At 44.0% G+C, this 26,814-nt stretch overlaps 1 protein-coding gene across 4 annotated transcripts in view; it reads left to right on the top strand.

Moving 5' to 3' along the window:
* LOC110485268 (histone lysine acetyltransferase CREBBP) overlaps positions 1-26,814 on the top strand; it is a 91,650-nt gene that overhangs the window by 33,848 nt on the left and 30,988 nt on the right. For all 4 annotated transcript variants that reach the window (XM_036941746.1, XM_036941744.1, XM_036941745.1 and 1 more), the window contains exons 3-11: positions 5,536-5,739; positions 7,084-7,333; positions 10,288-10,401; positions 12,934-13,188; positions 13,528-13,618; positions 22,345-22,482; positions 22,788-22,905; positions 24,060-24,288; positions 24,558-24,620. In XM_036941746.1, coding sequence (XP_036797641.1) covers positions 5,536-5,739; positions 7,084-7,333; positions 10,288-10,401; positions 12,934-13,188; positions 13,528-13,618; positions 22,345-22,482; positions 22,788-22,905; positions 24,060-24,288; positions 24,558-24,620 — 1,462 coding nt within the window. The remainder of the gene's footprint in view (positions 1-5,535; positions 5,740-7,083; positions 7,334-10,287; positions 10,402-12,933; positions 13,189-13,527; positions 13,619-22,344; positions 22,483-22,787; positions 22,906-24,059; positions 24,289-24,557; positions 24,621-26,814) is intronic.

Genomic DNA, 26,814 nt, shown 5'->3' with positions numbered 1-26,814 from the left:
TCTTAATTTAAACCAGGGTACTTAGTGGCCTGTAGTTTGTAAATCCATATAATTTAAACCAGGGTACTTAGTGGCATGTAATTTGTAAATCCATATAATTTAAACCAGGGTACTTAGTGGCATGTAATTTATAAATCCATATAATTTAAACCAGGGTACTTAGTGGCATGTAATTTGTAAACCCATATCTTCATTTAAACCAGGGTACTTAGTGACATGTAATTTATAAATCCATATCATTTAAACCAGGGTACTTAGTGGCATGTAGTTTGTAAACCCATATCTTCATTTAAACCAGGGTACTTAGTGGCATGTAATTTATAAATCCCAACACTTTCCCTTTGGTTCAGCTGTTTAAGACGGTCCCCTTTTCTAATTGAGGCCGGAACATGATCAATACCCTTAGCTTGTAGGGAGGCAGGGTTGCCATGGTGTTAGGACTTGTAGTGCCTTGCCATGGTGTAGGGACTTGTAGTGCCTTGCCATGGTGTAAGGACTTGTAGTGCCTTGCCATGGGGTCGTCTTCATTGCCAACTCGTATGGCGTACTTGTGTTCCACTAAGCGGTCTTGAAGGCGTCTCTTTGTCCGTCCAATGTAGAACACCTTGCACTGTGGACATTCCAATCTGTAGATGACATGAGTGGTTTTACAGTTAATGAAGTGCTTGACGGAATACTCCATTTTAGAAGCTATCAACAGAAGACTTTTCCTGTGCGATAGTTCTGCAATGGTGGCACTGGTTGCACGTAAAAGAGCCTTTGGGTTTGTGGTCTGGCCATGAGACAACTATTTGAAACAGAGACAACCACAACCTGGTATACTCTCAGGTCTGTCGTTGTTTCCGTTAGCTACAGTACTGCTACCAATGTCATTCAAAGAAATTCAAGCGGTACACCCCTGGTTTGGCATAGGGCATGTGAACTCTCTCATTCTCTATTTTGTTTTCTTTCTCATTCATTCTCCGTGAGTCCTCTTTCTCTCTCGCTGTCCCTCTAACATTCTCTTCCTCTCTCTAGTTTACCTTCATTATTTTTCTTTCTCCTTATTTTCTTCTTTCTCTTCCAATTGTGTGTGTGTGTGCTGGCCCTCCCTGGCCCCTTGGCTCATAATGGAGCTGTAAATCATGTTAAGGGGTGTGTGTGTGTGGAAGGAGAGAAAGGAGGAGGAGCGAGGGATGGAGAGAGGGAACGCGGCTATTTCAGAGGCCGTCTCCACATCTGTCTGGGGTGTGTTTTGAATATATTACTTTTTAGTGCATGTTCGCTCTAGTTAGAAGTTGGGAGTTGATTCCCCTGTGCTGTTGTGTGTGTTTTATGCTTGGGTGGTATACTGTATACTGGAGTATTTTGAAATGCCAACTGTATAATCTTCAGTACCGGTATGATAAAAAGAGTGTGTGTTGGGGCGTCCTAAAGCTGTTGTGACTATGGAAGATGTGCTAAATAACAGCTCAGGTAGGAAGAAGTGTGTGTGTCAGAGCTAGGGAGGGTCTAGAGTTGGCCTGCGTGTAAAAAGCTTGAAGTGTGTTAGCCAGTCAGTAAGCGTGTGCGTGCCTGTGCTAGCCCAGGCGCGTGAGACCGTTTGTTTGTGGGAGACTAAAGTGAACGTGAGGCAGAGCGGAAGTTGGCGTTTCAGAGCTCCACTGTATGTAGGGGGTGGGGCAGACTAGAGCTCAGCTGTTGAGCGTGGCTACAATGCTGCTGGTCTCCGGCTCTTTCATCTGTCTGCTGGAGCGCTGACAACGGCGGGAGAGCCTCCTCCTCGCCACTAAGCACAGCGGAGCACAGTAGAGGAGCATGCTGCTAGAGCAGAGCAGGCAGGGCTGTGTACACATGCACACCAGGAGAAGGATGGACTAGAAATGGGGATTAGGTCATTATGCTCGATTGCTAGTCATCCAACATACTGAAGTGGCAATCAGCAGTTGAAACGATAACAAATGATCTCCTCGCCCCTGTTTCGGTAAAAATCTGAGGGATTGGGCTGGGGAAATGTAATCATTCTCCAATTCAAAGACTGAGCTATGGATGCAAGGACTGTCTTTGATATCAAAAGTATAGTTTTAACCATGATTTGTGGCTAAACAGTGTTTGTTTACATTTAATTTGTTTACAAACATTGGGGTAAAACAAGCTTATATTTTGGGTTCTGATGGGGTACGACATTGTAAACTAATGAGGTATTTATTGGGTAAATATCATAAAGTCCAAAAATGGATGAGGTAACTGCTGATTGCTGAAGACCTGAGCTATACACTGACAAAACATTAGGAACGCCTGCTCTTCCCATGACATAGACTGACCAGGTGAATCCATGACATAGACTGACCAGGTGAATCCATGACATAGACTGACCAGGTGAATCCATGACATAGACTGACCAGGTGAATCCATGACATAGACTGACCAGGTGAATCCATGGCATAGACTGACCAGGTGAATCCATGACATAGACTGACCAGGTGAATCCATGACACAGACTGACCAGGTGAATCCATGACACAGACTGACCAGGTGAATCCATGACACAGACTGACCAGGTGAATCCATGACACAGACTGACCAGGTGAATCCATGACACAGACTGACCAGGTGAATCCATGACATAGACTGACCAGGTGAATCCATGACATAGACTGACCAGGTGAATCCATGGCATAGACTGACCAGGTGAATCCATGACACAGACTGACCAGGTGAATCCATGACACAGACTGACCAGGTGAATCCAGGTGAAAGATATGATCCTTTATTGATGTCACTTGTTAAATCCACTTCAATCAGTGTAGATGAAGGGGAGTAGACGGGTTAGAGAAGGATTTTTAAGCCTTAAGACAATTGAGACATGGATTGTGTACGTGTGTCATTCAGAGGGTGAATGGGCAAGACAAATGATGTACAGTCCATGCATAAAGTATTCAAACCCTTTTCCACATGTTGTTATATTACAGCCTTATTCTAAAATGGATTAAATAAATGTTTTTCTTCATCAATCTACACACAATACCCCATAATGACAATGTGAAAAAAGTTTTTCAAAATTTTAGAAAATGTATTTTTATTTACATAAGTATTCAGACCCTTTGATAATAGACTTGAAATTGAGCTCAGGTGCATCCTGTTTCCTTTGATCATCCTTGATGTTTCTACAACTTGATTGGAGGCCGCCTGTGGTACATTTAATTGATTGGACATGATTTGGAAAGGCAAATACCTGTCTATATAAGGTCCCACAGTTGACAGTGCATGTCAGCGCATAAACCAAGTAATGCGGTTGAAGGAATTGTCGAGCTCTGACAGGATTGTGTCGAGGCACAGATCTGGGGAAGGGTACCAAAAAAATTCAGTGGCCTCCGTCATTCTTGAATGGAAGAAGTTTGGAACCACCAAGACTCTTCCGAGATCTGGTCGCCTGGCCAAACTGAGCAATTGGGGGAGAAGGGCCTTGGTCAGGGAGGTGACCAAGAACCCAATGGTCTCTCTGACAGAGCTCCAGAGTTTCTCTGTGGAGATGGGAGAACCTTCCAGAAGGACAACCATCTCTGCAGGACTCCACCACTCCATCAGGCCTTTATGGTAGAGTGGCCAAACGGAAGCCACTCTTCAGTAAAAGGCACATAACAGCCCACTTGGAGTTTACCAAAAGACACCTAAGGGACTCTCAGAACATGAGAAACAAGATTCTCTGGTCTGATGAAACCAAGTTTGAACTCTTTGGCCTGAATGCCAAGCGTCACGTCTGGAGGAACCCGGGCACCATCCCTACGGTGAAGCATGTTGGTGGCAGCATCATGCTGTGGGGATGTTTTTCAACGGCAGGGACTGGGAGACTAGTCAGGATTGAGGAAAAGATTAATGAAACAAAGTACAGCGAGATCCTTGATGAAACCTACTCCAGAGAGTTCAGGACCTCAGACTGGGTCGAAGGTTCACCTTCCAACGACTCTAAGCACACAGCCAAGACAACGCAGGAGTGGCTTTGGGACAGTCTCTTAATGTCCTTGAGTGGCCTGGACTTGAACCCGATCGATCATCTGTGAAAATAGCTGTAGCGCAATGCTCCCCATCCAACCTGACAGAGCTTGAGATGATCTGCGGAGAATGGGAGAAACTCCCCAAGTACAGGTGTGCCAAGTTTGTAGTGTTTTTACCCAAGAAGACGCAAAGGCTGTAATCGGTGCTTCAACAAAGTACGGAGTAAAGGGTCTGAATACTTTTGTAAATGTGATCTTTCAATCTAAACCTGTTTTTGCTTTGTCATTTTGGGGTATTGTGTGCAAAACAATGTGCAAAACAAGTCTCCATTTTAGTATAAGGATGTAACATAACACAATTAATACTTTCCGAATGCTCTGTAAAGGCCTTTGAATGGGGTGTGGCAGTAGGTGCCAGGCGCACCGGTTTGTGTCAAGAACTGCAACGCTGCTGTTTTTTTTCACGCTCAACAGTTTCCTGTGTGTATCAACAATGGTCCACCACCCAAAAGACATCCAGCCAACTTGACACAACTGTGGGAAGCATTGGACTCAACATGGGCCAGCATCCCTGTGGAACGCTTTCGACACCTTGTAGAGGCCTTAGCCTGAATTTGTCAGGGCATGTGGAGGGCAAATGGGGTTGCAACTCAATATTAGGAAGGTGTTTCTAAGGTTTGGTATACTCATTGTAGATGTCATAATTGCATGTTTTAAACCTTATTGGTCATATTGGAAGATCAACATTTGTGTTTTTTTTATTTATTCTAAAGAGATTGTAGCCGCGCACCTAACTATTCTGTCCATGCCTGCAGCAGATCTTGCACCACCCATTGTCTCTGAAATAGTGTCTTTTATGTGTTCAACTCACATTGAAAAGCTAGTCAAGGAAGTTTAATGATGGTAGATAGATAAATGGATGGGATTTGGCAGCCACTCATGGGTAAATGTTTCTTTCATACCCCTGTTTCCTTATTTGGCTGATTTTGGGTTTGGCAGTTATAACGATGGGGGGGACAAAGACCTGTTGAAATAAGTCACATTGCATCTGACCTCTCTCTCCTATTTTCATCTATTTCAATGAGCTCGTCCACAAGATCCGACATGTATAATCATCTACAAGTAACTTGTAAGACATATATTCATATCTATACCTAGCCTGTGTTAGGTTTAGGTGCTCCCTTGTTTACTATCACATGTTGTGGTTGAGAGATGGCGTGATTTGGGGAGGCCTTGTAACAGGGGCCACTTCCTCTTATCTCAACCACGGAGAGACAGATGTCAACCGGCAGACCCATCATTGCATGTCATTCTCCCCTTCTAGACAATCCCCACAGAATCAGTGCTAAAACACCAGGCTCTTTGGTATTGTGTGCAGTAGGGAAACCTGTGGCTGGGCTTTGCAGTGTTGGGGCCCAATTTCATTTGAACCCAATAGGTTAGTTTCAGTTTTACAGTCCCAAATCATACATTGTCCTGGTCCTTCTTGACCCATTTTGAAACTCATGAATAGAGACCTGGTTCACCTCAGAGATGGTCCTAATCCCTTGTCTCTCTGTAGATGGGTATGGCTGGCAGTCCTTTTGGGCAGCAGTACGGTCAAGGCGGGGCCCAGCAGCAGATGGGGGTGAACGCCCAGCAGCAGCTCCGGAACAAGGCAGCACTTGCCAACAGCCTGCCCCCCTTCCCCAGTGACCTGAAAGGGGCCAACAGCCTGCCCCCCTTCCCCAGTGACCTGAAAGGGGCCAGCAGCATGCCAAACCTGGTAAGTTCCTCCAACTTTGTAGAAAAGGAGAAACGCAAACCTGTGGTAAGTTTACACAATGACCTAAACGGAGGGTTCTGGGAAAGATCTGTTTCCATTTGGATCTCGAGCCTCTTCGTCTCGCCCCCTTAAACAGTTGGAATCGGATATCTGTCTGGGGGCCACAAAAAATCAGCTCTCAGATCTGATGTGGTCCCCATGCCTTTGGGTTTCAGACTTGTAACCTTGCCCCTACCCTCTTGGTGTTCTCACATATGAAAGTACTGACTATACAAAAGATATGTTGGAATCTCCACTCAGTTTATCAGAGGGTTAAGTGAAGCCATCATCATATTAGTGTGCACACCTACCTAGTCCTTTCAGATGTTTGAACACTGAAGAGATTAGATTAGGTCCTAGTTAGAGAGAGGACTGGTCTCTAAAACCCCTATCATTGACCCCTAGATCCTACGTACTATGAGAGGATTGGTTGAAGCAATACAGTGAAAATTACCCCCTGCCTATCAAATCCTTTCAGATTTAGTCTCACGTAGTGACAACTCTCCTGAAGTCTGAGTCCATTAGTCTCTGCATTGACTTTGAATAACGCTGCAGTTCCCAATGCCACGGTATTGGAACAATTATTCTGACACATTTCTCTTCCATCTCCAAAAACCAGGCCTGGAATGCAGAATGAGAGATTGTTGGAAGGGGAAACATTTGTTAAAAGACACTCCACTCAGAATATTGTTGTACAGAGAGAGAGAGAGAATGAGGGAAAGAGGAAGAGAAAAAGAGAAGGGTCTCTTTCAAGGCACTGAGTAAATACTGCATGCAAATCTCTCTCCCAGGAACAGGAAAAGGGCCTAATGAACTCATTACAGAGGAAATAGTTGTGTTTCTATTTTGGTTAAAGGTTAATGGAGTCTTATGTGAAATAGTTGGATGTTTACCAGGCCTTTTGGGGGGGTGGCTTTTCTTTCTTTTTGATTCATTCACTGGCTGCCTCCCATTATTCTGTCTGGGAATCGTTCTTTCTCTGTTCACCACTCTTCCCCCTGCCGTCCTCCGCTCTTTGTCTTTCTCACACAAGTGTTTTCCCTCTTTCTCCCTAATCAAACCTCACCCCGTTGATCTCGGCATAAATGTGTTTAGTCATTGTAGATCAGCTTTTCTTTTTCAAATTGTGAAAGTAATGTACTTGTATAAGTAGGCTTAATTACCGGGATTGGGTGATTCCATTTCAATATAAACGGTTCAGGGATCCAATTCAAGCAACCCAGTTCCAATTCAAGTAATTGGGTTCAAGCTAAGTTTCAAATAAATCCAGTCTGCCTCACTTATTTGTTGCGTTTCCCTCCCAAGGCCCAGATGCAGCAGGTATCCTCCATGGTCCCTGGCGGTGGGGTGTCTGCAGCGACTGCGAGCCACACGGCCGACCCAGAGAAGCGCAAGCTCATCCAGCAACAGCTGGTCCTGCTGCTCCACGCCCACAAGTGCCAGCGGCGGGAGCAGGCCAACGGGGAGGTGCGGGCCTGCGCCCTGCCACACTGCCGCACCATGAAGAACGTCCTCAACCACATGACCCACTGCCAGGCCGGCAAGTCCTGCCAGGGTGAGTGTCTGGGGAAGGGGGGTTGTGGTGTTGGTTGCTGGATAAGTGTTGGGGGACTGAGCCTGTGTGAATATGATTGAACACACACTCGTTAATGTCCAACGGGATATCAGCTTTACTCCATTTAATGTCAGAGACATTTATATCTTCTTCTGCTGTTTAGAAGGCTATAGTTTGTTGATTGACGTTGAAGTCAAGTTGGTTATCTTTCTCTGTGCTGCTGTGTCCAAAGCCCCTCTCTCCTCCTTCTCCATGGCTCCATCTGAATTAGTCTTTCTGCTGTTCCCGGCATCCTATCTGCTCAACTACTTCTCAACCGTATTGGAGGAGAAGGTTGAAGGTCCCTGCCCTCTGACCTTCTCTGTGTGTTTTGAGGAGGAAGTGAAGAGAGGATTTGCAGAATTGAGGAAAGATTAATTTGGAAATAACCATTGTCTTCCATTCCCTCCCTCCTATTTGCCCCGGTGACTGACTGAAATCCCGCTCCAGCCTATATTAATAGTGAGGACACCAGCAGCTATAAATCCCGGGGCTTGTTTTAAAAGCCTGTCTGGGTGCTTAGGCCTAATGTAAATACTCAAGTGGCTTTAGTCTCCACACTGAGTCTGTCTGTCTGGGTGGCTACGGCGCTTTCCTGCCGCCCCGTGCTGCTCTGGACATTAAAGGGTGTCTCTAGGTCGATGGCCTCTGACTTTTAACCCCTGAGGTGCCAGTCATATTGGTAATGTGTTTTAATGGCTATGGGGTCAAATGAGGATATATGATGTTCTAGGTCTCATCCGGTTTTAATTGGGTTGTGCTGTTTACATGTTTTTAAAATGGTTTATATTAGTGATTATTTGTTTAAATGGCCTTGTTGTTTGGGTTTGCCGGTTCCAATGTTGTATTTGTTTTAACATTTTGTGGTGTAATATCTCACGTACCTACTAGCCCTGTGGGATAGCCCGCTAGCAATTCAAATAAATAATCGTAATATTAAACATTTATGAACGTAAAAGTATCTTATATCATTTAAAATCTTAAATTCTTGTTAATCTAACTGCATTGTCCGATATACAGTTGGCTTTACAGCGAAAGCATACCATGCAATTGTTTGAGGACGATGCCCCACAACATATTTTTGAACCAGCACAGGCTTCATGAAATCACAAATGGCGATTAAATAAATTGCTTACTTTTGAAAATCTTCCTCTGTTTGCAATCTCAAGGGTCCCAGCTACAACATGAATGCTTGTTTTGTTAGATAAAATCCTTCCCAAAAGGTCTGTTTAGTTGGCGCCATCGATTTCAGTAATCCACTCTTTCAACAGACAAAGGAATCCAAAGAGCTACCGATAAACTTTGTTCAAACAAGTCAAACTACGTTTCTATTTAATCCTCAGGTACGCTAAAATGTAAATAAACTATAATTTTTCATACAGAATGAAGTTTTTTCAATAGAAAAGTGAAATTGGCAGGCGTGTGTTCTCTGTCTCGCGCGAACAAATAGATTTTCCACTGAGACTCTTTGTGCCAAAACTCCTAATTCTTACTAATTTTGTAAGAAACAAGCCTGAAACCTTGAACAAAGACATCTAGTGGAAGCCATAGGAATTGCAATCTGGGAGCTAGAATTGCATAGGACCCATAGCTTTCCATTATAAGAGCCTGGGACATAAAACTAATAATAATTATGGTTGGGTTTTTCTTTAGATTTTCGACTATATCAGTTGTGTTATAGTCGCATACATTATTTTAACATTTCTACAAACATCAGTGTTTTCTATCCAATGCTAGGCCTGAGTAACAGGCAGTTTACTTTGGGCACGTCAGTCAGGCAGAAATTCAGGAAAATAGACCCTAGCCCCAATTTATTAATGATAACTCAAATACTTGAGGCTTTTCTTTAAGTAATATAAACTCTGGGATGAGACTTATTTGATGTTAACAGGAGTAGAATGATCTCTTTTATACTCTTGAAGGGATGAATCTGAAACTTCCACTTAAGTTAATGCATTGATATCAGTAGGATGTTCACCACCGTGTGTCTCTAAAGCAACCATTTGCTTCCATTCCCTGGGTCTAAATCAAATCTATTACAGCAATTATCTGACTGTGTGAACACAATGGTACCTTTCTGTTAGTCCACAGGGCCCATTAGGCAACAGTCACATTAGGCTTGGAATAGTTACTAACTTTTGATTTCTGTTAGTCCACAGGGCCCATTAGGCAACGGTCACATTAGGCTTGGAATAGTTACTAACTTTTGATTTCTGTTAGTCCACAGGGCCCATTAGGCAACAGTCACATTAGGCTTGGAATAGTTACTAACTTTTGATTTCTGTTAGTCCACAGGGCCCATTAGGCAACAGTCACATTAGGCTTGGAATAGTTACTAACTTTTGATTTCTGTTAGTCCACAGAGCCCATTAGGCAACAGTCACATTAGGCTTGGAATAGTTACTAACTTTTGATTTCTGTTAGTCCACAGGGCCCATTAGGCAACAGTTACATTAGGCTTGGAATAGTTACTAACTTTTGATTTCTGTTAGTCCACAGGGCCCATTAGGCAACAGTCACATTAGGCTTGGAATAGTTACTAACTTTTGATTTCTGTTAGTCCACAGGGCCCATTAGGCAACAGTCACATTAGGCTTGGAATAGTTACTAACTTTTGATTTCTGTTGTTTTTTCTTTGGCTCTGTGATTTACTGGACAAAAGCATGTTTTATGTGCCCAGGTGTTTATTTGCCCAGCTTATATGGTGTCTTGGACAGGAAGTGGTCATCTTGTCATAGCTACTGTATGTGTTTTTCAATGACTCGTTGCCTTCTCTCTTCCTCTTGTCATCCCTCATCTTTCTTGCTCTTTTTCTGTCTTTCATTCAATCTCTTTCCTTTCTCTCATTCATCATTCTCCCCCCCCCCTCCCCCCCTCCCTCTCTCTCTTCCTCTCTTATCCTTCTATCCCCTCAGTGGCTCACTGTGCGTCGTCCAGACAGATAATTTCTCACTGGAAGAACTGCACGCGGCATGACTGTCCCGTCTGCCTGCCGCTGAAGAACGCCAGTGACAAAAGGAACCAGCAGCGTGAGTACCTGTTGTTTTACCCTAGGACCCTTTAGGACCCGTGTGTGTGTGTAACATTGGGTTTTGTGTAATATCATCCCATACAGGTGTTTTGGCATTAGCATACAGTGCATTCGGAAGGTATTCAGAACCCTTTTCCCACATTTTGTTACGTTAGAGCCATATCCTAAAATTGATTCAATTGTTTTGGTTCCTCATCAATCTACACTCAATATCCTGTAATTTTTGCAAATGTATTTAAAAACATAATGGAAATATAGCATTTTCATAAGTATTCAGACCCTTTTATTCAGTACTTTGTTGAAATACCTTTGGCAGCGATTACAGCCTCGTCTTCTTGAGTATGACGCTACAAGCTTCGCACACATGTATTTGGGATGTTTCTCCCATTCTTCTCTGCAGATCCTCTCAAGTGCTGTCTTGTTGTATGGGGAGTGTCGCTGCACAGCTATTTACATGTCTCTCCAGAGATATTTGATCGGATTCAAGTCCGGACGCTGGCTGGGCCACTCAAGGACATTCAGAGAATTGTCATGAAGCCGCTCCTGCGTTGTCTTGGCTGTGTGCATAAGGTCATTGTCCTGTTGGAAGGGGAACCGTCACCCAGTCTGAGGTCCTGAGCTCTCTGGGGCAGGTTTTCATCAAGGATCTCTCTGTACTTTGCCTGTTCATCTTTCCCTCCATCCTAACAAGTCTCCCAGTCCCTACCGCTGAAAAGCACTCCGACAGCATGATGCTGCCACCACCATGCTTCACCGTAGGGATGGTGCCAGGTTTCCACCAGACGTGACGCTTGGCATTCAGGCCAAAGTGTTCAATCTTGGTTTCATCAGACCAGAGAATCTTGTTTCTCATGGTCTGAGAGTCCTTTAGGTGCCTTTTGGCAAACTCCAAGCGGGCTGTTATGTGCCTTTTACTGAGGAGTGGCTTCCGTCTGGCCAATCGACTATAAAGGCCTTATTGGTGGAGTGCTGCAGAGATGGTTGTCCTCCTGGAAGGTTCTCCCATCTCCACAGAAGAACTCTGGAGCTCTGTCAGAGAGACCATAGGGTTCTTGGTCACCTCCCTGAACAAGACCCTTCTTCCCTGGTTGCTCAGTTTGACCGGGTGTCCAGCTCTAGGAACAGTCTTGGTGGTTCCAAACTTCTTCCATTTAAGCATGATGGAGGCCCCTGTGTTCTTGGGGACCATCAATGCTGCAGAATGTTTTTGGTAACCTTCCCCAGATCTGTGTCTCGACACAATCTTGTCAGAGCTCTACGGACAGTTCTTGCTCTGACATGCACTGTCAACTGTGGGACTTTATATAGACAGGTGTGTGCCTTTCCAAATCTTGTCCAATCAATTGAATTTACTAAAGGTGGACGCCAATCAAGTTGTAGAAACATCTCAAGGATGCGGGTATTGTGTGTAGATTGAGTTAATGCTGTAAAGTAACAAAATGTGAAAAAAGTCCAAGGGTCTGAATGCTTTCCGAACGCACCGTAGATAAACCGGTTGTTGTCGCCCCTCAGCCAGTTTTCATACAGAAATCTGTCTCGGTATCACATCTGCCACATTACATTTCATTTACAACAGATGCATTGCACACTATAACACACTTGAGCTATAAATGATTTGCGATGTAAATCGAATTGAATTAGTCACATGCGCCGAATACAACAAGTGTAGACCTTACAGTGAAAAGCTTACATTGTTGATTAAGGGCTTGTATGTAAGTTCATTTTTAATTATTTTTTTTACAATGTAACTGAATTGTCAACAGAGAAGCATGCTGAGCTGAGAGCATAGAACCCTAGAGTGAGTGAGCGAGTGAAGTTTTCAGTGGCGCCACCTGCAGCCGCATCCCTAGCTGTGCTCTGTGCTTGCGCTGCTGGCTCGCTCTGTGCTTGCTCGCTGGCTGTGAAGGATTCCTGTAGAATGCTGGGCCTGTAATCTGACACCCTGGGGGAGGGGCTCCGGAGTTTCTATCTGTGGGGGAGGAGCTCAGGGGGAGAAATCTCTCTGATTGGCCAGAAAACCGGTGACCGATTTAAATCCCCCCACAGAGGCAACCTGCATATTCTCTCTGCCGGTCACAGATCAACATACAGAAGGCATAGAGCAGTAGTAGAATCTTTGGGTGGAAGCGGATAAATATTATTTTTAGATCATAACAAATGTAGGCGTTACAATTTTGTTTTGTTTAACAACTTGAGTTTTTTATGACTTCTATGAGAAAAATAATTGACTTAATCTTTGCCAATCAGTAGATTGCTTTTCATCAAACGTAACATATGGCAGACCTTCTCTGGAAGGGCATACTAATGATTTATTAACATAGGCCCAAGCCAAGTCCTAACTGTAGTTCTGTTTGAAAACTGGGGGAGATTGGTGAGTTATGTGCAGTTGGGATTCATCGCAAGTGTTCATATTTACTCATCTCCCTCTCCACCCACCACCCTCTTCAATTTGATACAAAGGTTATTGTTTTGCCAAAGCAATAAGGTTTCTCTTTGAAATGTTTCATACATGTCTCCGCTCCCTCTCCAGCCATGCTGGGTTCGCCCGGCGCCAGCCTGCAGAGTGCCATCAATGCCACGGTGGGCACAGGCCCTCCCGGCAGCTCCCCGGGTTCCTCCATGAACAGTGGCGGGGTCAGCAGCGGGCACATCGACCCCAGTTCCATGCAGCGGGCCTACGCTGCCCTGGGCCTGCCCTATGGTAACCAGTCCCCTGCTCAGGGAGGACCTGGAGGACAGAACACAGCCCAGGGAGGGCAGCAGCTACGCTCCATCAATGCACTAGGTAAGAATGTTGCTTGGTCTCATTGGAGTTTTAGGCTAGGTTACTGTAAAGCACTTGAGGACAGTAGGATAAGAGCATCTGCTGAATGACTCAATTGTAAATGTAAAAATAGGTGGATAGATGCATACGATTGATTCAACTGAATTGAATTTTGCGTTTGCAAATATGCACAATTTGAAATCCCAGAGGATGAAATCCCAGACACGTATAGTGTCACATACACATTTGGTAAAGTTCTCTGTATAAGGGTCTCGTGTGATGAGTCGAAGTGGTATAGTGAGGGTATTGGTCACTGTTTTGGTGGTAATGCTGCCTCTGGTTGGCTGTGTTCTCTTCCAGGCACTAACATGAACATGGCCGGAGGAGGGGTGGGCGTGCCCTCAGAGACCGGCATGCTCTCGGACTCATCGCTCCCCTCGTCGCTCAACAAGTGAGTCCGCTCACCCATTTAGATTGTCTCTCTTAATTCTGTGCCCTAGATCACTCCAACTGGGTGGTACAGAGCTGGGCCCACTACAGTGTACAGCAGCACTCACCATTTTTACAATGAGCTCCAAAAGTATTGGGAAAGTGACAATTATTTTGTTTTGTCCCTGTACTCCAGCACTTTGGAATTGAAATGATCAAATGACTATGAGGTTAAAGTGCGGACTGTCAGCTTTAATTTGCGGGTATTTTCATCCATATCAGGTGAACCGTTTAGAAATTGCACTTATTGTACATTGTCCAAAAATAGTAAGACTAATTCACTTATGTGTATTAAGGTAGTCAAAAGTATATTATTTGGTTCCATATTCCTAGCTTGAAATGATTGCATTAAGCTTGTGACAACAAATTTGGCGGATGCCAAATATAAATTAATGGTAAGTAATGTATTGTCACTTTGGAGTCACTTTTGTAAATGAGAATAGAATATGTTTCTAGAGACTTCTACATTAATGTGGATGCTAGTATGATTACGGATAGTCCTGAATGAACCGTGAATAATGATTTGAGAAAGTTAGTCGCACAAATATCATGCCTTCTTGACATGCCAACCTCTCACCATACAGGGGAGGTTAGCATTTTATATCATACCCCTAAGACATGCCAACCTCTCACCATACAATAACAGGGGAGGTTAGCATTTTATATCATACCCCTAAGACATGCCAACCTCTCACCATACAATAACAGGGGAGGTTAGCATTTTATATCATACCCCTAAGACATGCCAACCTCTCACCATACAATAACAGGGGAGGTTAGCATTTTACGTCATACCCCCAAGACATGCTAACCTCTCACCATACAATAACAGGGGAGGTTAGCATTTTACGTCATACCCCCAAGACATGCTAACCTCTCACCATACAATAACAGGGGAGGTTAGCATTTTATATCATACCCCTAAGACATGCCAACCTCTCACCATACAATAACAGGGGAGGTTAGCATTTTACGTCATACCCCCAAGACATGCTAACCTCTCACCATTACATTAACAGGGGAGGATTGCATTTTATATCATACCCCAAGACATGCTAACCTCTCACCATTACATTAACAGGGGAGGATTGCATTTTATATCATACCCCCAAGACATGCTAACCTCTCACCATTACATTAACAGGGGAGGATTGCATTTTATATCATACCCCCAAGACATGCTAACCTCTCACCATTACATTAACAGGGGAGGATTGCATTTTATATCATACCCCAAGACATGCTAACCTCTCACCATTACATTAACAGGGGAGGATTGCATTTTATATCATACCCCAAGACATGCTAACCTCTCACCATTACATTAACAGGGGAGGTTAGCATTTTAGTGGGGGTCTGATATTTGTGCATCTAACTTTCTCACTAATCATTATTTACAGGTCATTCAGGACTATCCGTTATCATGCTATAATCCACATGAATGTAGATGTAAATAAGAATATAATATGCTTCTAAACACAAGTGACTCCAAAATGACACTACATTATTTACCATTCATTTTATTCAGACCCCTTCACTTTTTCCACATTTTATGTTCCAACCTTATTCTAAAATGTATTAATTAAAAACATTTCCTCATCAATCTACACACAATATCCCATAATGACAAAGTGAAAAACATTTTATTAAAAAAAAAACTTTTAGTATTCAGACCTTTTTGCTATGAGACTCAAAATTGAGCTCAGGTGCATGCATCCTGTTTCCATTGATCATCGTTGTTTCTACAACTTGATTCGAGTTTATTTGGAAAGGCGCACACCTGTCTAGATTTTTTATTTGTTTATTTTATTTCACCTTTATTTAACCAGGTAGGCAAGTTGAGAACAAGTTCTCATTTACAATTGCGACCTGGCCAAGATAAAGCAAAGCAGTTCGACACGTACAACGACACAGAGTTACACATGGAGTAAAACAAACATACAGTCAATAATACAGTATAAACAAGTCTATATACAATGTGAGCAAATGAGGTGAGAAGGGAGGTAAAGGCAAAAAAGGCCATGGTGGCAAAGTAAATACAATATAGCAAGTAAAACACTGGAATGGTAGTTTTGCAATGGAAGAATGTGCAAAGTAGAAATAAAAATAATGAATCAAAATCAAATCAAATGTATTTAAAAAGCCCTTCGTACATCAGCTGATATCTCAAAGTGCTGTACAGAAACCCAACCTAAAACCCCAAACAGCAAGCAATGCAGGTGTAGAAGCACGGTGGCTAGGAAAAACTCCCTAATGGGGTGCAAAGGAGCTAAATAAATAAATTAAATACAGCAGGGAAAGAGGTAGTTGTTTGGGCTAAATTATAGGTGGGCTATGTACAGGTGCAGTGATCTGTGAGCTGCTCTGACAGTTGGTGCTTAAAGCTAGTGAGGGAGATAAGTGTTTCCAGTTTCAGAGATTTTTGTAGTTCGTTCCAGTCATTGGCAGCAGAGAACTGGAAGGAGAGGCGGCCAAAGAAAGAATTGGTTTTGGGGGTGACTAGAGAGATATACCTGCTGGAGCGTGTGCTACAGGTGGGAGATGCTATTGTGACCAGCGAGCTGAGATAAGGGGGGACTTTACCTAGCAGGGTCTTGTAGATGACATGGAGCCAGTGGGTTTGGCGACGAGTATGAAGCGAGGGCCAGCCAACGAGAGCGTACAGGTCGCAATGGTGGGTAGTATATGGGGCTTTGGTGACAAAACGGATTGCACTGTGATAGACTGCATCCAATTTGTTGAGTAGGGTATTGGAGGCTATTTTGTAAATGACTTTGGATTGGAGATGTTTGATATGGGTCTGGAAGGAGAGTTTACAGTCTAACCAGACACCTAAGTATTTGTAGTTGTCCACGTATGCTAAGTCAGAGCCGTCCAGAGTAGTGATGTTGGACAGGCGGGTAGGGGCAGGTAGCGATCGGTTGAAGAGCATGCATTTAGTTTTACTTGTATTTAAGAGCAATTGGAGGCCACGGAAGGAGAGTTGTATGGCATTGAAGCTTTCCTGGAGGGTTGTTAACAGTGTCCAAAGAAGGGCCAGAAGTATACAGAATGGTGTCGTCTGCGTAGAGGTGGATCAGAGACTCACCAGCAGCAAGAGCGACCTCATTGATGTGTACAGAGAAGAGAGTCGGTCCAATAATTGAACCCTGTGGCACCCCCATAGAGACTGCCAGAGGTCCGGACAGCAGACCCTCTGATTTGACACACTGAACTCTATCAGAGAAGTAGTTGGTGAACCAGGCGAGGCAATCATTTGAGAAACCAAGGCTGTCGAGTCTGCCGATGAGGATGTGGTGATTGACAGAGTCGAAAGCCTTGGCCAGATCAATGAATACGGCTGCACAGTAATGTTTCTTATCGATGGCGGTTAAGATATCGTTTAGGACCTTGAGCGTGGCTGAGGTGCACCCATGACCAGCTCTGAAACCAGATTGCATAGCAGAGAAGGTATGGTGAGATTCGAAATGGTTGGTAATCTGTTTGTTGACTTGGCTTTCGAAGACCTTAGAAAGGCATGGTAGGATAGATATAGGTCTGTAGCAGTTTGGGTCAAGAGTGTCCCCCCCCCCCTTTGAAGAGGGGGATGACCGCAGCTGCTTTCCAATCTTTGGGAATCTCAGACGACACGAAATAGAGGTTGAACAGGCTAGTAATAGGGGTGGCAACAATTTTGGCAGATCATTTTAGAAAGAAAGGGTCCAGATTGTCTAGCCCGGCTGATTTGTAGGGGTCCAGATTTTGCAGCTCTTTCAGAACATCAGCTGAACGGATTTGGGAGAAGGAGAAATGGGGAAGGCTTGGGCGAGTTGCTGTTGGGGGTGCAGTGCTGTTGACCGGGGTAGGAGTAGCCAGGTGGAAAGCATGGGCAGCCGTAGAAAAATGCTTATTGAAATTCTCAATTATGGTGGATTTATCAGTGGTGACAGTGTTTCCTATCTTCAGTGCAGTGAGCAGCTGGGAGGAGGTGTTCTTGTTCTCCATGGACTTTACAGTGTCCCAGAACTTTTTTGAGTTAGTGTTGCAGGAAGCACATTTCTGCTTGAAAAAGCTAGCCTTGGCTTTTCTAACTGCCTGTGTATAATGGTTTCTAGCTTCCCTGAACAGCTGCATATCACGGGGGCTGTTTGATGCTAATGCAGAACGCCATAGGATGTTTTTGTGTTGGTTAAGGGCAGTCAGGTCTGGGGGGAACCAATGGCTATATCTGTTCCTGGTTCTAAATTTCTTGAATGGGGCATGTTTATTTAAGATGGTTAGGAAGGCATTTAAAAAAAAAATATCCAGGCATCCTCTACTGACGGGATGAGATCCATATCCTTCCAGGATACCCCGGCCAGGTCGATTAGAAAGGCCTGCTCACTGAAGTGTTTCAGGGAGCGTTTTACAGTGATGAGTGGAGGTTGTTTGACCACTGACCCATTACGGATGCAGGCAATGAGGCAGTGATCGCTGAGATCTTGGTTGAAGACAGCAGAGGTGTATTTAGAGGGCAAGTTGGTTAGGATGATATCTATGAGGGTGCCCGTGTTTAAGGCTTTGGGGAGGTACCTGGTAGGTTCATTGATAATTTGTGTGAGATTGAGGGCATCAAGTTTAGATTGTAGGATGGCTGGGGTGTTAAGCATGTTCCAGTTTAGGTCGCCTAGCAGCACGAGCTCTGAAGATAGATGGGGGACAATCAGTTCACATATGGTGTCCAGAGCACAGCTGGGGGCAGAGGGTGGTCTATAGCAGGCGGCAACGGTGAGAACAATTGATGTTTGCTCCGGAATCGACGAAAGCCGATTGTCACAAGGATAGCAGCTAGCCAGCTGTGAGATCCAGGCATGAACGTCCAGAGCCAGTGGCCGAAATCTAGGGACATAGAGAGAAACTGGTCCGGTATGTTCCGCTCCGAGCCGCACTGCGCTGCGCCGTACAAAACCGGCGATAGATTTTTGCGCTAAAGGATAGCTGATGACCACAAACCGTGGTTAGCTGAATACTAACGATTTGCCAGTAAAGAAGCTAACTAGCTTCTGAACTAGCTTCTGATTAGCTTCTGAACTAGCTTCTGATTAGCTTCTGAACTAGCTTCTGATTAGCTTCTGGGCCAGCTTCTGGCTAGCTCCTGGCTAGTTTCATGCTAGCCTCTTGGAGTTTCTGGCTAGCTTCCCGGAGGACCACAGATCTGAGGTAAATAATACTTTTTTATAAATATAAATTGGTGAGGCGGGTTGCAGGAGAGTGTTTTGAAGATGAGTTGATGGAAAATGTAAAAAAAAATGTATGTGAAAAAAGTTTGTGTGTACATACATACATACATACATACATACATACATACGGGACAAGACGAGGACAAAAGACGTCTGAACTGCTATGCCATCTTGGAGGCTAGAAGGTAAGATAAGGTCCCACAGTTGACAGTGCATGTCAGCAAAAGACAAGCCATGAGGTTGAAGGAGTTGTCCGTAGAGCTCCTAGACAGGATTGTGTTGAGGCACACACCTGGGGGAAGGGTACCAAAAAATTCCCCATCATTGAAGGTCCCCAAGAACACAGTGGCCTCCATCATTATAAAATGGAAGAGGTTTGGTACCACCAAGACTCTTCCTAAAGCTGGACGCCTGACCAAACTGGGCAATCGGCGGAGACGGGCTAGAGCTTGATGGCCTAAAAATCATCTCTCTTTTTTTCAAGCGTATGGGTGATTCACAATATCTATGCATTTCAAACAGTCTGCAATAATGTAATGAATTCAGGTATTGTGAAGTTATACCTATGCTAAATATAAGCCTCCACAACCATAAGACACACTAATAAGTTAATTATTTGATAAAACTAGTTGAACCTGTTTTTTTTTGGGGTGGGCAGGCAATCACTGATCTGGATTTCAAATCTGAAAATGCCTTTTTTTGTTACAAATTGAACAAGAACCATGTATAATGCACATTCACTAATGACTCACTTCTTGTAGCAGGCTATAGAACATTAACACAGGTCTCATCAGCAGACTGTCACACACAAGCCCACGTGTTAGTGAGTATCCAGTTAATATTTATATTTCAACTTGAGCCAACGTGGATCTATTTGCTAGATAACAAGGACAATACCATCCCTACAATGAAGCATGGTGGTGGCAGCATCATGCTGTGGGGATGTTTTTCCTGCGTTAGGGACTGGGAGACTAGTCAGAATGGAGGGAAATAAGAACAGCGCAAAGAGATTCTTGATGAAAATCTGCTCCAGATTGCTCAGGACCTCAGACTGGGGCGACAATTCGCCTTCCAACAGGACAACGACCCTAAGCACACAGCCCAGACAATGCAGAAGTGGCTTCAGGACAAGTCTCTGAATGTCCTTGAGTGGCCCAGCCACAAAACGTGAAGGTCTGAATACTTTGATGAACAGCGATATGGATGAAAATTCCCTCAAATTAAAGCTGACAGTCTGCACTCTAACTTCAGTTATTGTATAATTTCAAATCAAGTGTGCCAGAGTACAGAGCCGAAACAACAATGTGTCACCGTCCCAATACTTTTGGAGCTCACTGTATATTCCATTTAAATAGTAGCTTTCATGATGAAGAAAAACATCTGCATAAAAACAGTTTTTGGCTTAGTTCTAGTGAAACATGTACATTCTGGTCTTCATTTTAAAAGTTAGAACGTTTTGATTTGGCTCTTTTTACCCATAGCGGTTCTACTCTACCATTTGAAATCGTGATGGAGAGGCACCTTGAAGGTGCCTCTACGTCATCTCAAAGGGAAGAGTTGGGTATGAAATCCACTCCCTTGTAGAGGTGCTGGGCGGTACCACCTCGAGGCTTACTATAAAAGTAGGTGACCGCGTGCTTTATTTGCCGATGGTCTTGGTGAGGGGAGTGTGCCAATCAATATATGTTGCGTGACTCTTCCTTGACTAGACCACTATTCAAAAGGCAGTAAGGCACATTTCCACATATGACCAAATGAACCGTTGTTGCTTACTGTTTCATACACATCTACATGATGAACCAATAAAAAATATACATGAGGTTCATGAGGATTATACTTTTATATTCATAGCTACATGTATCGTAACAAGAAATGGATGACAATGGTCATGTCAACTCGTTTTGCTATGACTGGTGGCACAGTGTGCTAAAACAGTTGGCTCATATTTCAATGGTTGAGTTGTAATCCTACATGTGGCAGATATATTTATAAATCCTTTATTTACACTGTTCATCCCGTGCCCACACTTCTAGTACTGAGAAGTGATAGCCTACCTGTGAGACTGGTTGGCCTGGTAGTAGTTGTAGGTTTTTATACACTACCCAAGACCAACCTGAGAGTTAATTTGATCATTGGTAAAATAGTTACTGCAGTGCTGATTGAATTGAGCCCCATATCTTAATTTTCAATGTGATGATTGCACTTTTCCCAACACAATACTGCAAAAAAAAAAATCCACATTTCAAATATTTTTTTACGCCCCATGGGAAATTGGAACTTACTCCACACGCGCCGATAGATGTCAGGAACTCACCACCTTACCACTGAGTTAACAGTGCAGATAGATGTCACCACCTTACTACTGAGTTAACAGAGCAGGTAGATGTCAGGAACTCACCACCTTACCACTGAGTTAACAGTGCAGATAGATGTCACCACCTTACCACTGAGTTAACATTGCAGATAGATGTCACCACCTTACTACTGAGTTAACAGAGCAGGTAGATGTCAGGAACTCACCACCTTACCACTGAGTTAACAGAGCAGGTAGATGTCAGGAACTCACCACCTTACCACTGAGTTAACAGTGCAGATAGATGTCACCACCTTACTACTGAGTTAACAGAGCAGGTAGATGTCAGGAACTCACCACCTTACCACTGAGTTAACAGTGCAGATAGATGTCACCACCTTACTACTGAGTTAACAGAGCAGGTAGATGTCAGGAACTCACCACCTTACCACTGAGTTAACAGAGCAGGTAGATGTCAGGAACTCACCACCTTACCACTGAGTTAACAGTGCAGATGTCACCACCTTACCACTGAGTTAACAGTGCAGATGTCACCACCTTACCACTGAGTTAACAGTGCAGATGTCACCACCTTACCACTGAGTTAACAGTGCAGATGTCACCACCTTACCACTGAGTTAACAGTGCAGATGTCACCACCTTACCACTGAGTTAACAGTGCAGATGTCACCACCTTACCACTGAGTTAACGGAGCAGATGTCACCACCTTACCACTGAGTTAACGGAGCAGATGTCACCACCTTACCACTGAGTTAACAGTGCAGATGTCACCACCTTACCACTGAGTTAACAGTGCAGATGTCACCACCTTACCACTGAGTTAACAGAGTTGAGCCATATTTGCTCGCAATGCACACAATGTTATCAGAGCGTGCCAGTGGATTTCTGGTAAGTATACTTTAGTGAGAAAGTGTTGATCGGGTACAACTATGTTTACCCACCCCCAAAATGAATATTTATGAGCAATTCCCCACCACTTCTCACCTGAATGCGTTGTTTGAATATATGAAAGGGTTGGTCAAAGGCTGAAATTGGTGTTAAATTCCTGACAACTACAATGGCACTCAGTTACCTGACACAGCATTACACAAGTTATTCTCTCATAGTTACCTTGGTGTTACTCTTATGATTACATGTTTCCTAAGTTGTCCTGCTCTCCTCTCTCCGTCCTCCAGTCAGTTGATGCCAGACGGGTTGGGCATGGGGGGCATGGGCAACCTGCCGGGCGCCAACCCTCTCTCTGCCTCGGGGGTGAGGAAGACGTGGCACGAGCACGTCACTCAGGACCTACGCACCCACCTGGTGCACAAACTGTAAGTACCACCAAGATGCTTGCATTCTCTTCCTTCATTGTTTTTTCTCCTCAATGACCATGAATCTACTGGGGTTTAATAGGTGGACAACCCTCATGGTTTTGCCACCATAGGGCTAAAGGTATAGGAGTTGGTTTGGGACTGGCCCACTGTGTTCACTTACCTTTCCCGTTCAGATCAGTGTTCTGAAAGGAAAATCAGTTTTCTGATTGAGGTTGCCGCTACTCCAACTCACTGTTTAATTCTCCCTTTGTGCTGTCCCTCTTTCCCTCCACCATCCCTTCCTTCTCCCTGTCCTCCTCCAGAGTACAAGCCATATTCCCCACCCCAGACCCCGCAGCACTGAAGGATCGGCGGATGGAGAACCTGGTGGCGTACGCAAGGAAGGTGGAAGGGGACATGTACCAGTCTGCCAACAGCAGGGTAATGAACTCCAGTGGAGGCTGCTGAGGGGAGGACGGCTCATAATGGCTGGAACCGATCGAATGGAATGGCATCAAACACATTGAAGCTATGTGTTTGATGTATTTGATACCATTCCGCTCCAGCCCTTACCAAGAACCCGCCCTCCAACCAATTAAGCTGCCACCAACCTCCTGTGATGAACTCACTACTGCTTGAAACGCCAACATAGACTACATCCCAATCTCCAACCTTCTCCCTTAGTGTGCACTTTAAGTAGCTGATATAACATTCAATAAAGTTAACAAAATATATACTGAACAAAAATATAAACGCAACATGCAACAATTTCAGCTATTTTACTGAGTTAGTTCAAACCAGGAAATCAATCAATTGAAATAAATAAATTAGGCCCTCATCTATGGATTTCAAGTGACTGGGCAGGGGAGCAGACATGGGTGGGCCTGGCTTAGGCATAGGGCATAGGCCCACCCATTATCCCACCTATTGGGGAACTAGGCCCAGTCAATCAGATTGAGTTTTTCCCCAAAAAAGGGATTTATTACAGACAGAAATACTCCTCAGTTTCATCAGCTGTCCGGGTGGCTGGTCTCAGACGATCCCGTAGGTGACGAAGCCGGATGTGGAGGTCCTGGGCTGGCGTGGTTACACGTGGTCTCCAGTTGTGAGGGCGGTTGTACGTACTGTCAAATTCTCTAAAACGACAGAGGTGGCTTATGGTAGAGAAATTAATTTTTAATTCTCTGGCAACAGCTCTGGTGGACATTCCTGCAGTCAGCATGCCAATTGTACCCTCCCTCAAAATCTGAGAGGTCTGTGGCATTGTGTTGTGTGACACAACTGCATATTTTAGTTACCTTTTTTTGTCCCCGGCACAAGGTGCACCTGTGTAATGATCATGTTGTTTAACCAGATTCTTGATATGCCACACCTGTCATGTGGATTGATTATCTTGGCAATGGAGCAATGCTCACCAACATGGATCTAAACCCATTTTTTGCAAAATTTGAGGAAAATAAGCTTTTTGTGTGTGTGAAAGATTTCTGGGATCTTTTATTTCAGCTCATGAAACATGGGACCAACACTTTACATGTTGCGTTTATATTTTTGTTCAGTATAAGTTATTTCTAATCTCGTGTTGTCAATTTCTGCAGGACGAGTATTACCACTTCCTGGCGGAGAAGATCTATAAGATCCAGAAGGAGTTGGAGGAGAAGAGGCGCTCGCGGCTCCAGAAGCAGCCGGGCCCCATGGCAGTGGGGGGCCCAGGGGCCCAGCAGCAGCCTGGCCCTATGGCAGTGGGGGGCCCAGGGGCCCAGCAGCAGCCTGGCATGCCCCCTCAGCCGAACTCCATGGGTCCTGGCCAGTCCCCACGGCCAGCCAGTGAGTACCCTCCTCCCTGGATCTCTGGAGACCCCTCTATTGAAGGAGGGAGCAACATAATCACTTATGTTTATTATCATCCTATTACCATGTGTGGGGCCAAACCTTCTTTTTATCAGTCATGCATTGACGGTGGAAATTTGACTAGCATTTGGGCCTATAACAGGATAATGATATGTTTGGTTAAAGTCTGTGTTTGAGGCTATAGTTAGCTAATTTGGAAGCTTTGGTATATGACATGTTGACCACCTCATCCTCCTCTCTTTCAGATGGATCTGTGCCTATGCCCAACGTGCCAAATCAGATCATGCCCCGCATGCAGGTGTCTCAAGGTACCAGTCCTTCTCCTACACTTCAACACTTGTTTCTCATCCTCCTTTCATTCAGACAGTCAACTGCTCAGTGACTGTCAACCCCCCTGGTGGCCAGTTGATTATATACTATAATCACTAACATAGTAAAGGGTAAATACTCCCAATACGCAAATAGTGTAAATGTTTTTTTCAGGAACTGTTTCTCTGTAAATGTTTATTTATATAATTAGAGCCAGCGTTTCCCCTGTAATCATTTAAGAAGCTAAAAGAATGAAACCAATAAAATAAACAATGAATTTTGGAGTACGTTTGGAATGGCTGAATTACTGACCGGGCATGCGGGCATATGCCCAGGGGCCCAGATTTTTGCATAAGAACACAGAATTGGCCATGGATAAATGAATAGAATTGCCAGAAATGAGCTTTCACACTGCAACATTTTTTTGTCAGCTCCATGACAAAATGTGTAGATTTGCTGAAAAAAAAAGCTTTACAATTGTACATCTTTCTCTTGGCTCCATGGGGGAAAAATGAACCACTTTCTGATCCAGAAAAAAACCCTGCTTATTGCTAATAAAACACCTGCCTGATAATATGGAATGGTGCCATGTATACAGTGCCTTGCGAAAGTATTCGGCCCCCTTGAACTTTGCGACCTTTTGCCACATTTCAGGCTTCAAACATAAAGATATAAAACTGTATTTTTTTGTGAAGAATCAACAACAAGTGGGACACAATCATGAAGTGGAACGACATTTATTGGATATTTCAAACTTTTTTAACAAATCAAAAACTGAAAAATTGGGCGTGCAAAATTATTCAGCCCCCTTAAGTTAATACTTTGTAGCGCCACCTTTTGCTGCGATTACAGCTGTAAGTCGCTTGGGGTATGTCTCTATCAGTTTTGCACATCGAGAGACTGACATTTTTTCCCATTCCTCCTTGCAAAACAGCTCGAGCTCAGTGAGGTTGGATGGAGAGCATTTGTGAACAGCAGTTTTCAGTTCTTTCCACAGATTCTTGATTGGATTCAGGTCTGGACTTTGACTTGGCCATTCTAACACCTGGATATGTTTATTTTTGAACCATTTCATTGTAGATTTTGCTTTATGTTTTGGATCATTGTCTTGTTGGAAGACAAATCTCCGTCCCAGTCTCAGGTCTTTTGCAGACTCCATCAGGTTTTCTTCCAGAATGGTCCTGTATTTGGCTCCATCCATCTTCCCATCAATTTTAACCATCTTCCCTGTCCCCGCTGAAGAAAAGCAGGCCCAAACCATGATGCAGCCACCACTGTGTTGCTTTTACGCCAAACATAACGTTTTGCATTGTTGCCAAAAAGTTCAATTTTGGTTTCATCTGACCAGAGCACCTTCTTCCACATGTTTGGTGTGTCTCCCAGGTGGCTTGTGGCAAACTTTAAACAACACTTTTTATGGATATCTTTAAGAAATGGCTTTCTTCTTGCCATTCTTCCATAAAGGCCAGATTTGTGCAATATACGACTGATTGTTGTCCTATGGACTGAGTCTCCCACCTCAGCTGTAGATCTCTGCAGTTCATCCAGACTGATCATGGGCCTCTTGGCTGCATCTCTGATCAGTCTTCTCCTTGTATGAGCTGAAAGTTTAGAGGGACGGCCAGGTCTTGGTAGATTTGCAGTGGTCTGATACTCCTTCCATTTCAATATTATCGCTTGCACAGTGCTCCTTGGGATGTTTAAAGCTTGGGAAATCTTTTTGTATCCAAATCCGGCTTTAAACTTCTTCACAACAGCATCTCGGACCTGCCTGGTGTGTTCCTTGTTCTTCATGATGCTCTCTGCGCTTTTAACGGACCCCTGAGACTATCACAGTGCAGGTGCATTTATACGGAGACTTGATTACACACAGGTGGATTGTATTTATCATCATTAGTCATTTAGGTCAACATTGGATCATTCAGAGATCCTCACTGAACTTCTGGAGAGAGTTTGCTGCACTGAAAGTAAAGGGGCTGAATAATTTTGCACGCCCAATTTTTCAGTTTTTGATTTGTTAAAAAAGTTTGAAATATCCAATAAATGTCGTTCCACTTCACGATTGTGTCCCACTTGTTGTTGATTCTTCACAAAAAAATACAGTTTTATATCTTTATGTTTGAAGCCTGAAATGTGGCAAAAGGTTGCAAAGTTCAAGGGGGCCGAATACTTTCGCAAGGCACTGTATGTTTT

This window comes from Oncorhynchus mykiss, chromosome 13, assembly GCF_013265735.2.
Source record: "Oncorhynchus mykiss isolate Arlee chromosome 13, USDA_OmykA_1.1, whole genome shotgun sequence".
NCBI classification, from domain to species: Eukaryota; Metazoa; Chordata; class Actinopteri; order Salmoniformes; family Salmonidae; genus Oncorhynchus; species Oncorhynchus mykiss.
This window is presented reverse-complemented; position numbering and strand designations above follow the sequence as displayed.